The 22,464-nt window shown below is 38.1% G+C and overlaps 1 protein-coding gene across 1 annotated transcript in view; it reads left to right on the plus strand.

Annotated features, from left to right (window-relative positions):
• Window positions 1-22,464, plus strand: part of LOC133935858 (protein diaphanous homolog 3-like) — a 147,335-nt gene that overhangs the window by 8,043 nt on the left and 116,828 nt on the right. The window contains exons 5-12 of the mRNA XM_062381283.1: window positions 4,321-4,451; window positions 13,545-13,619; window positions 14,260-14,329; window positions 17,312-17,448; window positions 18,193-18,298; window positions 20,504-20,614; window positions 21,641-21,759; window positions 22,009-22,125. Of these exons, the coding sequence (XP_062237267.1) occupies window positions 4,321-4,451; window positions 13,545-13,619; window positions 14,260-14,329; window positions 17,312-17,448; window positions 18,193-18,298; window positions 20,504-20,614; window positions 21,641-21,759; window positions 22,009-22,125 (866 nt within the window). The remainder of the gene's footprint in view (window positions 1-4,320; window positions 4,452-13,544; window positions 13,620-14,259; window positions 14,330-17,311; window positions 17,449-18,192; window positions 18,299-20,503; window positions 20,615-21,640; window positions 21,760-22,008; window positions 22,126-22,464) is intronic.

Raw genomic sequence — 22,464 nt, forward strand, 5'->3', positions numbered from 1 at the left:
TAATCGTTCATTAATCATAATCATGGAAAAGGTTTAAAATAATCATGCTATTAATTTGAAGTCAATTTGCCTGACCCTATGTGTTTGGGAGATATAAGGCAGAGAGAGGGAGAGCAACAGCAGGTTACATTGCAAAACAAATTCAAGATTCTCAATTACATGTGAGGTTGTAAGGTTGGCACAACGTCTTGCAAATAAATGTAGCATTTATTATGTTTGCTATAATCAGAAATCCCTCCAAAGTTGCCTTAGGCTTTCCATCTCAAGTCCCCTAGGAGACCAGCCTGTTTATGCCTGCATTTGTTTACCTGCATGACAAAATTAAAGCGGCCACTGACCAAAAGACAGCAAATGTAAGTCCTTCAAAACTGCAGTTTTATCAGAAACTACATGAAACGTGGTAAACTAAGTATTTAGTGATGGAAGTTGTGAAAATAAGGTTACTGATATTATGTATTTTTCTCATGTCTTAAGTACTGAGTTGATATATTGTGATAGTGGGTATAAGATGCGCCACAGCCTGGATCTAAATTTAGTTTCAATTCTTAAATTGCCTCGGTCTGTTGTTTTGTTGGTTGGTTTGTTTGTTTGTCAGCAGGATTACACAAAAACTACTGAATGGATTTCCATGAAAGTTGGTGGAACAATAGGAATATTGGCAAAAGGGTGCCATATTTAGGTGACTGATATCTATGAGTGTGCAATTTGAATCAGATTAAATAAAAGTCTGGATCTAGCTAATTTAAATGTGGTTTCATAAGGAGACTTTGGGCATTTGCGGAGGTATGCCCTCTTCTAAGTACCATTCTAGTTTATTCTCATTTGGCTTTCCATCTCACCAAAAGGCTCCATTCGACCAATTTATTGACACACCGTCCTTAACCACAAGACAGTTTGGCCAATTAACCTTTTATACTAGGTCCTGAATTGATGGATGTCCCTTGCTGACGTAATCAAGTATGGCTCGGGCTCATGAGTTTGGATTTGTAGAGAAACAAGTGTCTTTTGTTTCACAAAGTAATTGCTGACCTTTGCCTGTTTATTGTTTGGCAGAGGTAGTCTTGAAATAGCTATTCTACCTCTCGGAGCCCCCACTGTTGATTTCTAATCTGTTATTGGCTTTAAAAGGCCTAAAAATAATTTCAGAATGCCTCTCTTCAGTCGTAGTTATTAGGTCTATTGGACTGAAAAATGAGATGAAATAATTTGGCTCTAAAAACAAGGCTCAATCTTTTAATTCCCAAAGTGCTCATGTTTATAAAGATTGCACACCAGCACACAATTTAGGTTCACCCAAACATTTTCACTGCACCTTTTGACCACTTTTTTGGATTTGATTCAGTATCGATATTCAATAAATGTTGGAGTTTTTTTCCCAATGTGTTTTAAATAGGTGTTTCATAAACTCTGGAGCGAATCAAACAAACTCCAGGTCCTAATAACTTGTGGTAAATGTTGGAATTTATTGTTAAGTGAGCGCAGGTCGGCAGGAGGCTGGAGGGAGGACACTCAGACAGAGACTCTGACACGGTACAAATTAGCTATTCTGCCCTAATCCTGAAGCAGCGGTGCTAATCGTTTTCTATTGGCAGTCCGTTGTTGAAACCCTGTATTCACACTTTTTGTCTTCACTGTTCGACATTAACCGCCTCATTCACCACCTCTCACAGCTTCAGTGTCAGTGTGTGAATGAGTGGAGGTGGGGCCAGCCTTAGGCCTCTGTGTGTGTGTGTGTAAAATCTGCAGAAGACATGAGATGAGGAAATGACCCTATCCGCTAAAATACAGAGACTGACAAGCTAAATGTGAGTCACAGCGCTGCCACCAAGGACATTTTTTGGTCGCACATCACAGATTTTTGGTTGCATATGCAATCAGAGGTACACCTGAGAGACCTTTAATGAGTTAGTATAAGAAAACATGAGACAGGACCTCAAAGTCCCAAAACCAGTCAAGTATAATTTGTAGTTTACTCGTTTCCAAATTCCAGTGGTGGCTAGGAACTCAATCAAAGTGATTGAGTGTTGGAGCAGTTGACCATTAAAAAAAACAAGGTAAATGCACATTGTAGAAAGTAAACATGGCATGTTGAAATAAACATTGAGGCATTGGGCCCGTGCTCAATTTCCCTGTCCTGTTGCGAAGAGAAAAATACAGAGATTTCAGTGAAAAGACCAACTGAGATAGGGGGAAATAAGCTGCTCTATTACCATAATTTTCCCACACAGTGATTTGAGAGATAAGTAGAAATCAGTGGGAATGAGTAGACGGGACTTCACTTACGTGGTTGTTGGGGATTTGATGCGAGTACAGTGATGTGCAAAGATTCATTTTAGTTCGATGTTAAATTTGACAGATAAATGAAAGATGATCATTTCTATATTATTTTGAACACAGGATGAAAATTACTAAGCTAATCAATGATCCATGGATGTCAAACGAACTGTTTAAATAACAGTAGTGGAAGTAGTAATTCTATATATATATATATATATATATATATATATATATATATATATATATATATATATGTATATATATATTTATTTAGCTGTTCTATTGTATGGTTAGCACATCCCAAGATGTCTATGAATGAAATCTAAAGATTTAAATCTTTTATCTTGACATCAACCCAGTCACGCGTAGAAAGTAACTTGGCTATAGTGAGTCGTCGTGAGGCTTGGGGTTGACCGGTTAGAACCTGCGGTGGTTGGTGCAGGAAAATTCCTCACGATAGACTGGGGTTGTTTTCCTGGAGACGATGTGTGGTTACGGGGCAACTGGCGCTACCATTTCTCCCAGCTATTCAGCGCTTGGAAATCTGTCAATGTCTCTGCAGTGGTAAGTGTTTGGAAGCTCAGACTATCCGTTGGCGCTGCTGTTGATTTCTCAGCAGGCCCTCAGAAGTAATGGCTGTCTGTCTCTTGTGGGCTGATGCAAATTAATGCAATCACTATGACAAAACTTTCGCTTGAAGGGATTGATGTTGGCCAAACAGAACAAAACTTTAAAACATAGCCATTATGATAATCGAAAAGTTATAATCTTTTGATTTATCTTTTTTGGACTCAGCTTACAAAATAGAGGAGATTGGCCTAAAGGTTGTGCAGATTGACAAACACCTATTCCGAGGGGTGAACGCGATTTACCCAACTGATCTGTCTGGTTTATTCTTGAAAGGCCGGGGATATGCATTCCCAATCTTCTTCCTTTGATTCAGCTGGAGGCCATAATCCTTTATGAACCTTGTAAATTGCTTAAATTGAAATTTACACAAGAAAGTTACCCTTCCCTTTACACCAGGTCTCATAAATAAACGATATAGAAACCTGAGAGGTATTGGGGAGAGAAGAAGTCTCCAGGAGCAAGCCTCACAATACATATGACAACTTACCTAAAATCTGAAAATTGTGCCAAAAAAAACTAAAAATAGCTGAGAAATAATATGAACTAACCATTTCATTTTATTAGTTGAACATATATATGATTTCAGACATTAGAGTAGGAATTGCAGAGGAGAAGCAGGTTTTTAGTTCAGATTGGAAGCAGGTTTAGTTTACAAAATACATATCTTATTATTAATTGAAGAAGAGAAATGAAAGGGGGAGGATCGCAGTGTTTGGATGTGTGTTCCAGTGAGAGTTCATGGTGTGAGGAAGCTTTTACATCATGCTGATAACAATGTTTCTGCAATGTTTACTACTTCGAGAGAAGTAATAGTCAAATGTTAATCAAAAGAAAATTCCGTTGGAGTTGATTGAACTCTAGAATGAAGGTCTTAATCCCATTTGCCCATTTGTCCCTTTGACCCATAGCTGGTCATCCATTTCTTTGACATGTTAATAGTTGGTCTGTTTTGGGAAAAATAAATCTGTTGGTTCTGTTTGTTGAATCAAATGATTGTTGGCTGATGAGAAGACAGAGGGACAGAAACGTTTTAGGTTATTTGTCCTTATTCTGACAATTTCAAAGCTGAATGATGCAGGTCAGGGATGTCTCTTACACCCTTGTGATGAGTTTTGTTTGATGTAATTTAATCTATACATTTTTTCAACAGATGTGTGAATATGAAAAACTGTAATTTTGTATGTAAAACCTGATCTTACTTAATTTTTTTGAAAATACTCAGGATCAAGTAACAACAATGTTAAACTGTGACTTCATACAACATCTTTTCTTATTTATAAATGTATTTTCCACATAAATATCAAATTTGAGTAGATTCTGTTTATCGACTGTTAACAGTTTGTGACCTTGTGTTATGTGATCACATTTCCATGGCTCCACTAAACAGATTTATTCTTCCTCTCCGTCTTTCAGGGCACATTGAGAAGCAGCCATCAAGTGTCTCCTCAGGAATTTCTTGGAGAGCTGAAGTCAGGGGTGATGGACGAACGCCTGTTTGCCTGTCTAGACTCTTTGCGTGTGTCCCTTACCAGCAACCCTGTCAGGTACAGTACAAGATTATCACGATAGAAAGGACTCTGTGTCTTAAGCACAGGGGTCCTTGCAGATGTCTCTTTTGGCCTTGTTTCTGGGAATAATCACTTATTACAAAAATTGTATATCTTATTTTTCACTTGTATTACTTCATCAAAATACTTTTAATGCTCATATTGCCTTTAATGTAATGAAACAAAGCCATTCAAACAACATTAAGATAGCATAGAGTTGCAAAATTAGCAGAACTGCAGCTCCTATACTGATAAGATTGGAGGATGTAGCTGTGAAGACTTTCTATGTAAAGACGTGTATCGTAGTTTTAGCAAAATAGCCAATACATCATCAGGAACCAAACCTCGTTGATTTATTATTGAATTCACGTAAGCAGCAGAGAAACAGGCTTTTAAGATTGTTGACGAGATGCTTCTTCCTGCAGTGCCGCTTGAGAGATGACTTAATGCACAGTCCTATGTGGCTGACAACACAGAAAGTTTCTCGTTGTCTGTGCTGATTGTTCAACCAGGAGAGTGTAATGCACATTAAAGCCGCAGCTCCATCTGTCAGCTGCTTCAGTTGTCTGTAAGAAAAATGAAAAGCGCTTTCAGAACTCTGGATTCCATTATATGTTCTCCCCTATTGTTTACAGGCTAGTAATATCAACTAGTGTATAATGTGTGTAGGCAAATTTTCCTCAACTGCTAATTAATCTAATTAAATCCAATCCAATAGCCCAACAACAAGCACCAGTTTTAAACATATGAGACGGGATGGGATTCTACTGCAATGCATTTTAACTTGAGGTGTTCCTTAAATGTATTTTGTCCTTCACCCACCTGAACAAATTTGTACAGGACTAGTGTGCAGGACTTAAAGGGATCTTTTTTTTGAAGAACTTACATTTAATATTCATAATAAGTTTTTAATTTTTATATAATCACATGAAACAAGAATCTTTCTTTTCATTTGCTTAGAATGGGGCCTTCATAGCTTGGAGCGATGCAAACTGCTGTTCGATCTGTGGTAACCTGAGGTCAAATAATATGTGTTTAAAAAAGAAAAGCCTCAAACCACATATTGGCCATCATAGACCATAATGTATAGATCTTTTTAAATAAATGTTTACCTATGAATGCATTTGTCTAAACAATAGATATCTCCTGGTCTATTGGTTTGTCTTCCTACCTAGGCACATGAATATAACCGTGTCATTTCGAGAACACTAGTCACAACTAGTTGTAGCTACTTGGCTGTTTAATTTTAGATCAATCCAGCACATAAAGCTTTATATGTTGTCTAAATGCCTATTTACATCCAATTGGCTTAAAGTGCTCCACAAAAATACCAAGGCACAGCACCTTCCGCTATCTATGGAAGGCAAACATGAATAATTAATAGGACGGCTAATTTTGGGTTTCAGTGCTTAATCAATTTAACAGTACAAAGTAAGTCTGACTGTCAGTGGGGGGATGGGGAGTTACTTTGGTGCTGCCACGCTGACAGACTGATCCATGACAGTCTTGTTTTGGTTGTCTCCGTCTCTTAGATTTAAATTGTTGCTTTGGGCTGTCTCTGTCTGCGGTTGGGAATGAGCAATTTAGTTTCACATTATCATTTACTCCTGCCAGTGCTACTTTAAAGGAAAACCTAAGCTCAATGGATTTAAAGTTTGTGTAAAATGAAGTCTCAATTCCTCTCTACACTCTACACAATGCGTTTCAAAGTTTGTCCTTTTGTGCATGGCGGATTGAGGATGGCTGTGGTCTTGCATCATCTCCTCGTCTTGTACTTCACCCCCGATCTTTTTTGTTTGCTGTTTGTTCTTCTTTCTTCTGAACCACAGGCAGTGGTCTCTGACTTTATGGCATACGAGGGGCCAATTTCAAAGCTGAACTCTTGTCCGGTGGCAGGAATTAAAAATTCTGACCATGAAATACATGTTTAAGCAGATGTATAATAACTACTTTCTAGACTGAAATGGAATTCAAAATACAGCCATTGAGAAAAGTATTGCTTTGACCGCTGCATTATATTATTGAGCTACTTCCTAGAGAAATATGCATCATCTCTCACTGTTACACACAGACATACTCTGCTCTCTTTCTTTACTATACTTGTTAGTATAAATATAACATAGATACTTGTCAACTAGTCTGATTGGAGATGCTGTCATTGGCTATTGTGTATATTTGATCAATTTATAGTAAACAGTGAGTTTGTGTATTATTTTAATTGCTGAAATATAATTGACTGAAATGTTTAAAATTGGTTTAAATAATGAATAAAGCCAAAGAACTAAAAATAGATATATTTAAACAATTCAGTTTATTTCATTAACATGTGAAAACCAATGACCTCAAGTCAATTAGGAGACTCTTTGTATGGGGGCAGCCCTAATAAAATGGACAGTGAGGCTCGTGTAAAATGACGCAGTTTGGCCCAACTATAAATCTGCCTTGGCTGGTAGTAGTGACCTGGCAGCGCTAACCCCATGCAATCTAATAGCACCATTACAGTCCTGAGGTGTGGGACTGATTTGGCAGTGAAGGCATTTTGTCTGCCACAGTTTTTGGATGCTGATCCCTATCACTTTCTTGGCAATGTTTTAGCAGCAACTCTTACTCATTTCCTCCATCCAAAATCAGGTAGATGCATTCTGCTCATATAGGCTGACAGACTTATATGCCCCCTCATCAGGTTCCTACTGGCTGAGCAGACAGACTTGGAGGTAATTTGGAACTTCCTGCAGCTCCAGCATGTTAGCCTGTGACACCTGCCTCTGACCCCTGTATACTTTACCCAACTCAGCTATTCCAGCTCTGCCTCACTTTTTTCTGTGAAGAGGCCATGGTACTAACCCACAGGACCAGCAAGGCTACAGGATGTAATTGTGGTAAATGGATTTGATAAATGGATCTGACAAACAAGTGGAAATTGGTTTTTGATATTATATTAAAACTGACCTTCAGGTTTAAGGCCCTGGATTTATTTAATTCAGTTTAGCCATACAATAGGAATAAGTTTGGCATTGCTCTTCCTTAACCCCACAATAGTAATCAACCTTGGATGCTCCTCCCGTCTCTCATACACCTACCGACCATGCACTTTGTACAAAGAGTCACTGTTCATTAAATTGATCACAAATGCTTTTCTACCTTTTTACAACAAATCAGCCATAATTCTATCTTTTACAAATGCTAAGGTTCAATTGGCAAGGCCCTTATGGAGGAATGATTTGAAAAAATCTTTATTATTGAGGTATCAGCTATAGGCTGTCTTATACGGAGAGGTGTTTTCATGTCTAGCCAGACCTGTACAAACCCATGAACTTGCTGCTTAATTTTAGCAAGCATTGTTTTTGTTGTCTGAGCGACGTAACTAAGGGCGCATGTTGACTACCACTATTTTTATTTAACATGTCCCACTTTGTTTTCCAAGTCCCAGTCTCTGTCCCCGGAGAGCCCTCCAAGTCTTTTCACTTGCAATACACAGGACAATATTTTAGAGTAAATTATTTTATTTCTGGTTCGTAACCACTTTAGCAGAGTGTTAAACTATCCTACACTGCTTGGGAACCTTGGAGGCATTCTCCTGAGACTCCGTTAGAAGTCGAGTTACCTTAGCTGTGAAGTTAGCCGGATAAGGCACCTCATTTTTCTCTTTGATTTATGACTGTTTTTGTTTCCAGGGAACGGGATGGTCATATTTGGTACCATATTTTTTAATGCTCTCTCCCTTGCTGATTCTTCTTGTCTTCCTGAGACGATAGCCCTCACTTGAACTTTGGGATGCTGCTTCGGCGTCTGTTGATGGTGTGGTGTAATTAGGGTATGTCATCCACATTTTGGAAGATTGATCATTTTCACAGAAGTCATTCTAGAACTTTTAATCACTTTAAGCACAAGACACAGATTAAAAGTAAAGTTATTTATAAATTATAGAAAATAAATCCACTTTTAATATACAATAAGGTAAATAAAATTTCATGATAAGAGCCAAAAAGAAACAAAACAAAAAAGAGATAAATAACCGTGAGATTGCATAAAACTATTCCATAGGCATGTTTAAGAAAGGAACTATTTGAAAAATATACAACACAGAAGGCTGAAAACTGAAAAATACAAACACAAGGACACTGAAACATGGAGAGAAACATGTGGAGCATTAGTTTAGTCTAAAAAGAGGTAACACAATTGTTAGTAGAAAGATATTGTAAGAAATTCTACAAAAATCTGCTGCTACCAGAATCATATATCTATACAGCATCTCAATCGTGAGGGGACAGATAATCCTGGTTTTCACTTGACTTCGTAGGGAAAACAAGAAACCAGGCAAAGCTTTGTTGCATCACAGAACACAGACGTCACGTAATACTGAGACATTTGGACACAGGCATTTGTGTCCACACTGCCACAGTTTTGCTGTGGCTCTAAAACATGCGTGATGAAACATGTGATGTGTGCTAACTTTGAAGGGACTCTGGCCACACTGCTGTGATACCACACACATCTGCTCTGCTCCCTGTCTTCGAGATGCCAAACAGCTAACGACAAGAACGACGTTAACCGGTCGCAGTGAGAAATAAATCTGTGCTGAAATGTCTCTAGCAAAGAAAAACTGTGGAAAGTGTTTTTCAAATAATTTTTACACAACACGACTCCAAACAGTGAGGACATTCAGGCAGAGAATGTGATTGAAGTTTCTCATTTGGGATGCGGGAGGGGTGCCAGATGTTAGGAACTAATGAAACTCAAGGGCTGCCAGAGCATGCTAGATTAGCAAACAGAATTTAAAATACTTTAATCATTTTAGAGCCTACACCGAGAGCATGTAAAATACAGACTACTTCACTGCACAAGGAGAAATAAACGTGTAACTATATGATAATGACTACTGATTCCTCTGAAAATTGCAAACATTGAAATTGATATTATCTACTTCTACTTAACCGTATTATTATTTAGTACTGCACAGTGAAAATGGTGTATATAAGCACATGATGCATAATTCTCTGAGCACAAGAAACAAACCGCTGACAGGTTTCCATGTTGCAATGGCTGCCTCTATCAATGCCTTATCTTAACTTTCCCTGACCTTGACATGACACAAAGACACCCCTTAGATATTTTATTGCCTCACCGTGATTGTTATTGCTCTTAAAGATTAGCGTTTCTTCAGATGTTGCAAAGGTGTTGGATAATCACTTTTTCTAGCCTTTGAGATCTTATAAATATGTCGGGTTCTTTACTGGGAGCATTTGAAGGTTGACATATGTGACTTTTCACTCATGTGTTTCAAGGGAGATGTCTTGCAGCACAATCCTGATAGTGCAGGCCTGTCGGTTTCCTTTGCAATAATTCCTGCTACAGATCAACTGATTATTTTCCTTTGCTCGCTGCCTCACCTACTGATGATGAAAAACTACCATGCAGTTGCCACTGAGCTACTGCATGCATTTCAATGAAGCTCTTGTCAAGACCCTCGCCCTGCGTAGTCTATAACCACAATGGTCTTGGCCATGGCCCAGCATGAAGTGTAGGCTAAACTGATTTCTTTTCTCAAACAGGAGAGCCTCATTCCTTCAATACCTTGGCAGCAGCCTTGCCTGTCCTCATCAGAATGGCCGTGACAGTTTTTTTTATATTCAGTCTCCCTCATTTTCTTGACCCTGTCTTCCACACACTCATTCATACCTTGATGTGGAGGTCGACACAATTTCTCTGCATTTTGTCTTCATTTTTTAAGTGAAAGAATAAAGGGGAAGATAAAGCGAAAGAATAAAGAATGAAAAGCATAATAGGGTGGATGCATACCCTGGACAGAAATTGTATACAGTATAGGCTACTATTTAGACACACTATATTATATTTGATTCATAATGATATGACATTTACACTACATAACCTCTGTTGCTACCTGTGTGGGTGTCCTGTTAAAACATCCATACAGTTTACCGTCCTTGGCAGGTCGGATTAAACATAAACTCGGATACTATTGCTTTCGTTGTGCACATTCATGTGTGAATCATATACTTCTATAGATACAATCTGCTCCAAGGTAATGATTGTAGCCAACTGGGGTCTAGGGGTGGCAGCTGGATCTGATAGTGTAGCATCAGCTGTAGCTTCTAGCTTACTTTGGGCAAAAAAAACTCTGATTCCCAGTATTGTTGCTATAGAAACAAGAGACGGTCTTGACCCTTGCAATAATTCTCAGCAAAGATGAAGCATAGCAGTCAAACTGAAATTATATGAGATGTTATTACTGAGCTGTGATGTGTCAAATCATTTGCTAATGCTTAGTGACGATTTGACTGAAAATACAGATGTTTGCCCAACTCTTGTGTACATGAAATAGTTTTATGACCGTAGATCTCTACTATTGTACACTTGATAAAAATGTACTCGAACTCCTTGTGTCAATGATTTGAAACAGTACACAAGTCGATAGCAATGGTTATTATGGTGGTTACAGACTTAAAAGCGTCAACATTAGACTTGAATTTAACATGCATTGTCAGTCAGGGTACTGTCAGGCTGCAGCAATGTATTTGTCTCTCTTATGTCAAAATCAAACAATTTTTCCACTAACCTTTTAAGGTTAAATCATATGTCACCTGTGTACAATCAAGGTGTGAATGATAAGTTGAATGAAACAATCTTAATTAGAAATTGGGTATTGTGTCAGGTAATAGTGACAAACAGAGTCACAACAGACAAACAGGATCACGGACATACATCTTTCCCCAACTCCATGCTCCTTTTCAAGAAATTCATTTCAGATAACAGCTTCCCATTTTATGTTGTCACCTTGAGAATTTATTTAGATTTGATGATGGGAGGCATGCAGCTTGTTGATTAGATCATTGCAGATGCTGAATGCTAATGTACAGAGATGTTATTTAGTTTCCATCAGGAGGGAGGTGCAGCCAGGGACAATCTCATTCACCCCGTATTTCACAGTTTTCTGCATACTTAAAGGTATCAACCTAAATGCAAATGAGTGAGTAAATTAGAATGAAATTTAATTCATTGGGAATCATTCACCAATATCTCCTTAAACTATTTCATAAATTTGTTCTAAAGACATTTTTTTAAGAAAAGTCTACGTCAGATTCATGACCACAGAATGGTTCGCATGTGTTCTTATATGGATGAAAGTACCTAATTCCTAAAGTCAAAACTAGTTGGATCTCAGATTTGAAGTAAAAATGAATATTGTCAATACAAAAGAGTTTGGGGGAGGGGAAAAGAAAGGTGCACAGTGCAGATCTGAATTTGAGCTGCACATCATTGGAAACACAGCACTGCAAGGGAACCCTCCGCTGAGCACCTGTGGATACTCGACCTGAGCCTGACAGGACCCATCGGGACCGGACATGCAAGGCCATGTTCAGACAAATGCTTTTGAATAATATTCGGGTTAAGTTCCCTATGGGTGCGCACACAGGCCTTGGTGCGGTGCTCACCGTGTGGTTCAGTTGCGTCTCCTGAGCTGATCTCTCCTCTCAGAACATAAATAAACTTAGTTTTAGAACTAATACGCTAAACTTGGACAGAACCTTTTAACTAAGTAAAACTATGGAACATCTGACACATTTAATATGTAAACACCAGCATGTAAAACCTAAAGATGAGGAACAGTTTTTGTGTCTGAATATTCTCCTCTTCAATGTGTTCATGTGATGTCTTTTTTTTAATGAAAAAAAAATCTAATATTTTGTAATTTTAATCGTATCATGCAACTGTAGAATTATAAGTAAATAACACAATAAGTGATTATTTTACAAAAACATTTCAGTTGCCAAGAGTGCTCCTCAGTGTGCGTAGATTCTGTTCTTACAAAAGAACAAATCCCAGATGAGATAACATGAAGGGAGATGATCCAGAGTGGAGGTTGTGCAGGGGTGGAAATGGGTCACTCATAAATCCCGGTACGGAACTGAGAGAACATATAAAACTGACAGCTTATAGGTGATTGGCTAAATGAGAGTGTGTCTGGTTGTGATTGGATGGCAAGACAGAATGGCGTCTACAGTTGATAGCATGTGACTTAGGCACGCTCAACAAGACTTCCTGACCTAACCTTTTCTTTAAGCTTTATGAATTTTATTGCTTTGGTTAATGTATCTAAATGCCACATTTTCTACATTAAAAAATAAATAACTTCAGCCATATCTCAATCCAGGGTGAACTTAGTGACCCAAGAGGTTGTTATAAGCTCCCAAATCTTACCCTGCCTAAAATTTCAGATAAATTCATGAATTCTCTGAAGAAGGGCTGAAAACTTAGTTTCAGGTTATTTTTTTCCGATGAACAATATACTATGTATTCCAATGTGCGCATCCTCTTAAGGTCACTATTTTATCTTCTGGAAGCTGAACATCAGATAAAATAACAAAGCTGCCTTTAACTAACTAAATAAACACCTTTTTAAGATCACTGTGATAAAAACACACTTGGTTCTTCTTTATCTCCAGTAAAATAATAGCATTGGAAACCAAATCTATTATGTGTGTTATCCCCAAGCTTTAGATTCTACTACTTTAATCACACAATTTGAAATCCATCAAGGGCACCTTCTCCGTAAGAACTGCCTAAAAGCAACTTTAACATAAAGAGTGGCAGGAAAATGATTTGATTGAGCCGTGTGAACTTGCTTAACCTCCTTTGAAAGACTGCAACTCATAAATGTCACCTGCATACAAATATAAATTCTAATTCTGTTCTCTGGCTCAAAACTATTTTTTTATTCTTTCAGGCAATCTAGCCTCTGTACAAAGGCTTAGAATTGCATCTTTTGTTGTATCTTTGCTTTAGAAGGTACGATATGCATATTCTGCTGTACACACTATTCTACTTTAGTGTATTTTCTAAGATTTCTGTTTCTAAGAATTGAATTACAGGGTTTTACTTTAAAAGCCCAAACATGTTTCAGTTTGTAGGGAGCAATACTGTGTTTTTGGCTTCTCAGGACAGAGTATTACATTTTACGTGTGTTTTTCTGTCCTAGCGGTTTCCAAAGTGATTAATGAGTATACACATGTTGCTGTCAGTTGTCAGTCTTGCACATATGTAATATTGATTTTCTTTTTGTTATTTCAGTTGGGTGCAGAGTTTCGGGCATGAGGGTCTTGGACTGCTGCTGGACATTTTGGAGAGGTTGCTTTACAAGAAGGAGTAAGTTAATGCACAAATTCATGGGTACCTGCAACTGTGGTCATTCGTATATTCAAAGCATGAACAGTAACTAAAAAGCAAATTGCGTGGTTTAGGTAATTTTGGCTTTCTTTCATTTTTATCAATGTCATTCAATACCAATTTCCATTTAGCTCTCTCTCTGTCGCTCTCTCTCTGTCGCTCTCTCTCTGTCTTTCTCACTCCCTGTTAATCTGTCTCTCACTCTCTCTCTCTCTCTCTCTCTCTCCGTTTTTTTGTCTCTGTGTCTCCCTCTCTCTTCCCCCCCCCCCCCCCCCCACATTGACCTGTTCATCATAGTCACACTGGCCTTCGATAGCAGGAGGGGACATCCTGCTGTGGTGTGGTCCTGTTGATTGTCAAAATTATCAATAGCTTTTTTACTGCCCTGGCAGAACACTGCAGAGCACTTGCCCTGTCCCTGTACCTGTCATTCAGGTGCACATGAGAGCCTACTACTGCCTTTGCTTTCACAGTAATCAACCGCCCGGCCACATATCCCCTTGTCTCCCTTGTCAGCCATCGCCACGTCTAATCCTCTGGGAAACACTGTGTAGACTCACTTTTGTCATGTTGTTCATTAAACCACTTTTCCCTGAATAACTCTCTATCGTCTCTGTAGGCAAGAGAAGCTTGACAAAAAGAATCAACACAAAGTTATCCAGTGTCTCAAGGCCTTCATGAACAATAAGGTAATGAAAATATACTCATGAGCATTTCTTTAGGTTGTACATTAAGTTCCCATTTTCAATCAAACTCTGTGTAGAAGCGATTGTTACTGAGAGATCTATTTTTATATAAATATATCAACATGTTTAATTATATAATTGTTCTTTTTTTATTCTATAAATCGGGAAATTCTGGGACGGCAAGTTTACTACTAATACAAGGAATCCCCAAATTAGTTTAAACATTTAATATGTCAGTTTTCTATTCCTAATTCCTAATATGCTTCAAGGAAAAAACTCAAAAATCTCAAATAACTCCCTTTATTTTGAGACTGATTTCTTCAGGTAACCTTCATCCTATTCATTATTTTTTTGTGTCTTCATTTATTTACAAAATAACGTGGCCTCTTGGATTTCAATTACAAGGGATTCATCAAAATTGGAGAAGAGTAGCCTCGCAACAATCTGGAGCCTCAAGTTTTACACAAGTCCTGATTCTTGACACTCTTGATCTAAGATTGTCGGCCTGTATGTCGAGGAGTGAGAGCTTACTGATGGTTTAGGAACTATAAGAGAGAGTGTGTTTGAATGTCAAGTGCAAATGAGGGAAAGAGATGTGATTGCAGAAGAGAAACACAACTTCCTCCACAGCGCTTAAAGCACACACTTGTGAGCTGTTGCACAGAGCAAGAGACAGAGATCACAGAGACACTTTTGACTTTAGGAACAATGTCATAACTATTTTTTTCTGTTTAACATAATTTAATTAGTTTGTTTTTGGACTTTTTTTTCTTTAGCAACATAATTAACTAAAACGATAAAATAATATGATGATATTGTGATAAAATTATCCCAGTTAAAATCTGAAGACAGTTAAATTGAATGATTGCCCAGGACGAAGCGCTTATACATAAAAATGAGTCCCGCTGAAGTAGCTGTGATTTACAGTGTCTTTGCTTTTCTTGCTTTTGTGCTGTAAGTCTAAAGTAGCTACCAAGGAAAAAAAAAAATATCTCGCCAGATGGAGCTGAAATACCAGGGGAGACAGATATACAGCCGCTCTGGCACAAAGCGTGCTTAAGGTCTTGTGTAATCCTGTGTCTCAATAGGCGCCAGACACCAGCATTTACCCGTAGGCCTCTCTGTTAGCCCAGACCTTTCCCTGGCTAGAGACGCACCTTGGGATGGGATGTACCCACAATGCCAAGGAGACAGGTGTTCGCTGCCAGCTGTCAGTGCAGTCTTTTCTTCTTCTTCCTCTTCTGCCTTAACTGCGTCAAGTCACACACTTGCAACGGCATAATAATGGAGTACTAAAAGTTGCCACAGTGTGAAGCTGCCCTTTGAGCAACTTAACTGTTATGAAGAAAACCTATTTCCTCAATAAAGAATTCATGTAATTGCCTTCTAAGCTGAATAAGTACTTATAAAAGCTTATAATGTTTAGCTCTGCGCTGTTTGATTGAACTGTAGTTCTCTCCGATCTTTGTTATTGTGACGGCTGCTGATGCAGGCGATATGTGCTTACTTAAGGCGCAGAGAACTGTAATTGTTGATTCTATATTCATTTTAAAACGACCTTCTTTTGAATGGTTTTCAATGGGGAATGAGTGAAACATAATGAAACATGATCGATATCTCGAAAATTAGAATGGTTACAAGACTGAAACAGATTCCCTATATGCATGCGCCTCCCATTGTCAAAGAATGAAAGCAATAGTTCTACCATGCAGGGAGAAATTATCAAACATAACTTTGGACCTGTGAAGCACAGAAGACAAAGCCTGGTACCTATGGATTCAGTAAATGACGCTTAAGAAATCCCCCCAAAACACTAATTTGTGTTATATATATTGTCTTTCTTCACCATTTGAAGAAAGAATTTTTGTTTTGGTCTGACACATTTTTGCAGTGTGGTCAAAAAGCTGCAATGTTAATGCAGTTTTATCATGATGTGTCACTGTAGTCAGCAAGGGAACTGTTCTATTCTGGTCAATATTTGTATCATATATGTAAGCAAGGCTGTTAAAGTATAGAAACAACTGCTTAAGAAATTCTGTTTGTACATGAGCCCTACACGATAAAGAAACCTGCCCACGCAGTGTGCATTCTTTGAAGCATCGAAAGAAATCTGACAGAGTTCATCGTTATTTTGTTTCTGAAAATCGACAAAATGTGTTTCAGGAAATATGTCAGAAAAATGAACAAAATTGCGAAACTGTTTACGAAGTAATGACACAGTTCAGCTATTTGCATATAAATGTGCAGACACAAAGAAACAATAAAAAATATTTTCTTAGCTTACTGTCAATTGGGTAAAGCCTGCATCGACCAGGCAAACAGAAAATCTTAATCAAGTGCTTCGTGATGCTTTGTGTAACTACCACATCGACAAAAGCATTAGAAAAATAAAAATCAAATATCAAATCAAACAACAAAAGGGAGAAAAAAAAACTTATTAATGCCTCCTTTTGTATAATAAAACCTAATTTCAAAGCTTTACAAATAGTAAATTAATTTCAGAGTGTTATTTATATTACACATTTTCTTATTTTTAACAAAACAGACAATTTCTACATCGATTTTCTCTGTGCAAATCAAAACATGAATTAAAGTTCTGAACGTTACTGAGCCTGGTCTTCATTGTGCAGCTGCTGCCACACGCTAGCAGCGAATTATCCACCACAAGTAAAACATTGTTCAACTAACTCAAAATGCACAATTATTGTAAATCTATTTAGTAATGATCTTGGACAATTAAATCCAAGACCAGTTGTAGAAGTGATTGTCTTGAGCCAGATCTGTTAAAGTTGTTGCACGTGCTGTATTACAGATGAACTGAAATCATAGTTTACCTCGAGTCTGGCATTTGATAATTGCATAAATATGTTGAACTTCAACTTTAATAAGTAGAACTTTGTGTTAGATGGCATTTCATTCTTGTCACTAATGACCTGAAGTAATGGACACTTGTGTAAACATGTTATGTGTTTGTGTTTATTGCAGTATGGCTTGGATCGGATCCTGGCGGAGGAGAAAAGTCTTGCTTTACTGGCAAGAGCCATTGATCCCACCCAGTCTGCCATGATGACTGACGTGATGAAGCTGCTGTCAGCCATCTGCATTGTTGGCGAAGAGAACACGTATGCTCAGGCTTCATTCTTTCTGTCAAAACCTCTAGGTCTTACAGCTTCTCTCATGTTGAACAACAATATCTTCAAATTTCCCTTAGTTTAGGTTGGATTTACAATCATGGTCCAACTGGGTTGGACACTTGTGTAAACATGTTTCACTAATTATCATTTCTCAAATGACTTATAGAAAGAGGTCTACCTTTGTGAGAATCGTTATTATGATCGTGGTGCCAGTATATTTTACATGAAAGTATTGCATGTATTGTTGGTATGTTAAGTACAGGTCATGTGCAGGAAAATGTATTGAGTGATTCTATTTGAAAACAATGTGAAATTAGATATTCTAATTATAACATTTAATCATTTAGAAAAGTGATGTACATTTCCAATGCCAACACTTTGAATACTACTTCTTTCATGATAGAAAACAGTAGATCTTCCATTATGTGGAACAATATTTCAAGTTATATATGCTTCGTTAAAATGATATAAACTTTGTGTTTTTTTATTGAAATTAATTATTATAATTATTATTGAGTGACGTTAATATTACGATCAATTCAATTGAATTTTGGTCATAAATCTCTTCAACTCATAAGTCATGATTTTCATTGCCAGTAATGGTATTTCCTAGAAAAGAAAATACACCATGGTTAAATAGGCCTTGAATACTGAGATTCTGATTAACATCTTTAATAATAATTAATGTTTCTCTTTTTCCCCAACGCTCATGCTTGGAATGTTCTCATTTAGATTGGAAAAGGTCCTTGAAGCCATTACCACAGCAGGGGAATGGCGAGCCATCGAGAGGTTCAGTCCGATTGCGCAAGGGCTTCGTGATCGCTCGGTTCAATTACAAGTAAGTACAAAGAATATGTCTGCCCACTGACGTTGTTGTTGCACTCAGATTTCCCTGAAATTAAATAAGAAAGGGCTGTGGAAAGACCATTTTAACACATCACACTCCCTTAGCCACAGGTTTTGAGATTTAAGCAGATTTTAGTTGAGGTGCATATTGGTGATAAAACACGTGGGATTTAATGTGGCAGTCTAAAGCCTGTTAATATCATTTCTTTGGATGCAATGAACATTATCAATCACAGATTGTATGGTAAAATACTTCCTTGATTTAAGGAAACCATCTGTACTGACCTTTACTTTTGAAAGTTTTATGATATTTCATTTTAAATTTAACAATAAAAGAAACAATTGCAGTTTGAAGAAGAACACAAAACTTTAGAATGAGAACACAATTACCAAAGTAAAACATCAAAAGGCCGGAATGATAAAATCCCATATTTCTGTTATCTATATAGATAGAGAAGTTTTGTGTGCCCAGGTATTTACCTCTCCATGCAAGGCTCTCGTCTTATGCACTCCCTTCCCATAAATAATCCCTCACTTTGTGGACATGATCTTTCATTTCCCTGCTGATACATATACTTGAGATATTGCATGTGGGCTGTTCAAACAGAGACAACATCAGTTTCTGTCAGAATAATGCAATTCATGATTAAAGTGTGTTGTTGTCTGCATTTTTATTTGGTAGCTGAGGGACGAGAGGAGAGTATCTATTCATTCAGTACATAACACACATACATATGATGAAAGGTAAGCATAGAACCCAAATAGGGACAACTACTTTGCTCCTTTGGTTGTCTCGTATTTTAATGCATTGACCTGGGCTAAAACTGTTTTTATCATCTGCTTTTGCTTCATTTGCAATAACTGCCTTTGACTGGTAAAACTCTAGGGGAGAGAGAGATAAGGTGAAGGAGGAGAAGAGTTTTACATGGAAAACAAAAAAAAAAGACAATTCAAAATGAGTCCCGGATATTGACGTCCACCAGAAGCTTGAGTTTGCTTCACACAGACGCACAATGTATTTGTGAATATAGAAACACAGCCCAGCGTGCTTGAAGGTTTATAAGGCCTTACTAGCTTTGATATCCCCTCGCACTTCTGAATCCACGCCACAGATCCCTTGCATTATTAAAGCACAGATACTGTCGTATATCCCTACCACGGCCACAGTGATGCGTGGCAGAAAGCTTTCTCTTCTCCCTGAGCACGTTTGCACACACCAAAATGTTCGTATTGTCCTCTTAAGTCTTTATGTGGTTATGTATTTTTAATTGACCCTTGCATTGATGAAGCTAATGTAGGTGGTTAAAATTACATCAGAAACTCATATAGTCCTTGAAGAGCTTGAATCAAATTAACGACTTGACATAATGTCGTTGCACAGCGCTGCGGTAAATTGTGAATCTGCACTTATGAAAAACGATGGAAAGCATTGCTGTGATTTTTCTTGCTAACCCTTTGTCTTTTGTTATTTATGGTTCGCAGCAGGCTTCAACTGTCTGATATTTATTCATATATGCAGAAAATATGCAGTGTGTACTAGGTAGGAAACCAGTCCATCAATGGAGACCGTCTATTAATTTATCAATGGTATTGGTTTTTTATCAATCACCACAACCCAGTCACATGTCACTTTTCACCTGGCTGTATCAAATGGTACTTCAATGACAGGGAATGATTGAGCTTGAGTGCCACGGCAGAAGTAAGAGCGTGCCCTCAAACTGATTATGAACCTTTAAACATCTGAATATCCTTCCTGAGCTCGAGCATTGCCATACCCTGTTTTCACGCATGAATGGATTGCTTTACTGATCAATAATAGATTTTTCTGTCTGTGTTCGCGCGGGCAGTTGAGGAGTCACAGGATGCAGCTGTCCCCGCGCAGTAAACCAAATTCAGCCGGGAGTGAAAAACAGCTTCCAAAAGAGCGAGTTTGGCCTTAAATTGACTGTTGGTTAATTTTGTGTGTATGGGTCTGCAGTTGTTCCATTAATATTAAAATCAGCCCCCCAGTTGGTGACTGGAGAAAATAGACATGCATTAGTTATGGTCCTCTGCTTCCAAGGGACATAACTCATTTCAAATGCATGCAGTCCTGGTTTTCATCAACTTCTTGAAGAAGTCTGTCTACTCTTTCTATGGTTCTCTCTCTCACTCTCTTCTTTCTCTCTCTTTGTTCTGTTTACCCTTCATGTTGCAGGTGGCATGCATGCAGCTCATCAATGCACTCGTGACATCTCCTGATGAGCTGGACTTCAGGCTGCACATCAGAAATGAATTTATGCGCTGTGGCCTAAAAGAGATATTGCCGGTAAGCTCAACAAAACACACAAACACACACACACACACACAAACAAACACACACACACACACACACACACACACACACACACACACACACACACACACACACACACACACACACACACACACACACACACACACACACACACACACACACACACAATATAAACTCACACTAACCATGTATTAATATTTAAATGAGTTGTCCTCTTCAGTGAAATACTGTAGATTTGCTCCAGCAAATCTATGAAACACAGTGGAGAGTTGTTGTCCATGTCGTCTGTCAGTGCCAGCGCCCAGGAACCAATAAAGTTTTGAGTGGCTGGGCTAATAATATTTCTACTGCATTTCATACCATCTGCCTTACATGCCTATCTCTTGTTAACTACTGAATTGCTGTGTCTCAGTTCATGTACTTTTATACACCTCTAATATTTGAGAGCACAAGGGCGGTCACACCGACATGTATGGCAAAATGCACAGTGGAGGAAAAGCACCTAGATTGTGTCCTCAGAACGGTCAAACATTTCCATTTAAAAGGGCCACTTCTCGTTTTCAATGGCTGCCATCTTGACTACCTAGCTGAGGGACTGTCGACTTATTTTAAAACTTGTGAAAATTATTTTATTCATCAGGGATAGCAGCATATTTCATGTTGCATGACACAGGGGACAGTTACTAAGATGTTATTTTTTAACGTCAATAGAGCAAAGCAGGCGGCATATATTTTGGCAGGTGACAATAACAGTCGCATTTTACAATTGTAATTTTTCAGCAATTTTTCAGCAAACAGCTACTCTGTCAGGATTCATGCTCTATGCCAGTGATTGAGAAAGAATATGGAGCCCGTCTCCTCACTTTCATATTATGATGTGTCACAGCATTTAGAACAAGCTCCTTGTCTTGGCTCAGGCTTGATGCTTTCCTTTTTGTTTAATTTATCTGCGTGAGCCTTTCCGTCTGATCTATTTTCTTTCATTCTTTTAACTCATTGTCTCTCACTGTTTTACTTTTTTTTTAACTTCATTTGTAGCAACTGACAGCCATCAGGAATGACGCTCTTGACATCCAGCTTAAAGTATTTGTGGAGCACAAAGAAGAGGACATGATGGAGTTTTCTCACAGGCTGGAGGACATCAAGAGCGAGCTTGAATATCCTTGTTATTAGGAAAGCAGGGTGAAGCGTGAAACTCTAATGTTTGATTCAGTGTCTGCACCTTTTAAATTTGGCTAATATACATTGGAAACGCATTCAGCTAAGGTCAGTTGATGTTAACTAGAGTCTAGATAACCAAAAGTGTGAAAATAGAATAGAATACATATTTTTTCATTTCAATAGCCTTTACATTTTGTTGTGAAAATGCCATTTCCATTTATGTACGAGCCCTTGACTCTTTGCACTGATGCGGGGGATGTATTCAGCATTGTGCAGAGCACGGTGAAGGACAGCAGTGCAGAGCCCTATTTCCTCTCCATTCTACAGCACCTAATGCTCATACGCAATGACTACTTGGTCAGGTAAAAATCTCCAGCACACTCAAACACTCAGAACCTAAATATTATAGTTTAATGGAGCAAAGAGTATTTTTCTTCTCATTTATCCTCCACCTAAATCTGTTATCACAATGATGACCAACATACAGCATTTTAATCTTGCATTATAGCCAAATCCACACACAACCTAAGAGCTTATGTTTTGTGGAGGTCTCACTCCCTCCGCTTTAAACCAGAGAACCAACAAAGAGAATGCAGTTTCTTTTATCTCCGAGCCATCTATTACAGCCAATGCTCCAATGTATTTCTCATCTCCTTTTAATGGTACTTTTTCAAAGATTTATTTTATGTTGATTCACTCAC

Source organism: Platichthys flesus, chromosome 1 (assembly GCF_949316205.1).
Source record: "Platichthys flesus chromosome 1, fPlaFle2.1, whole genome shotgun sequence".
Classification (NCBI taxonomy): domain Eukaryota; kingdom Metazoa; phylum Chordata; class Actinopteri; order Pleuronectiformes; family Pleuronectidae; genus Platichthys; species Platichthys flesus.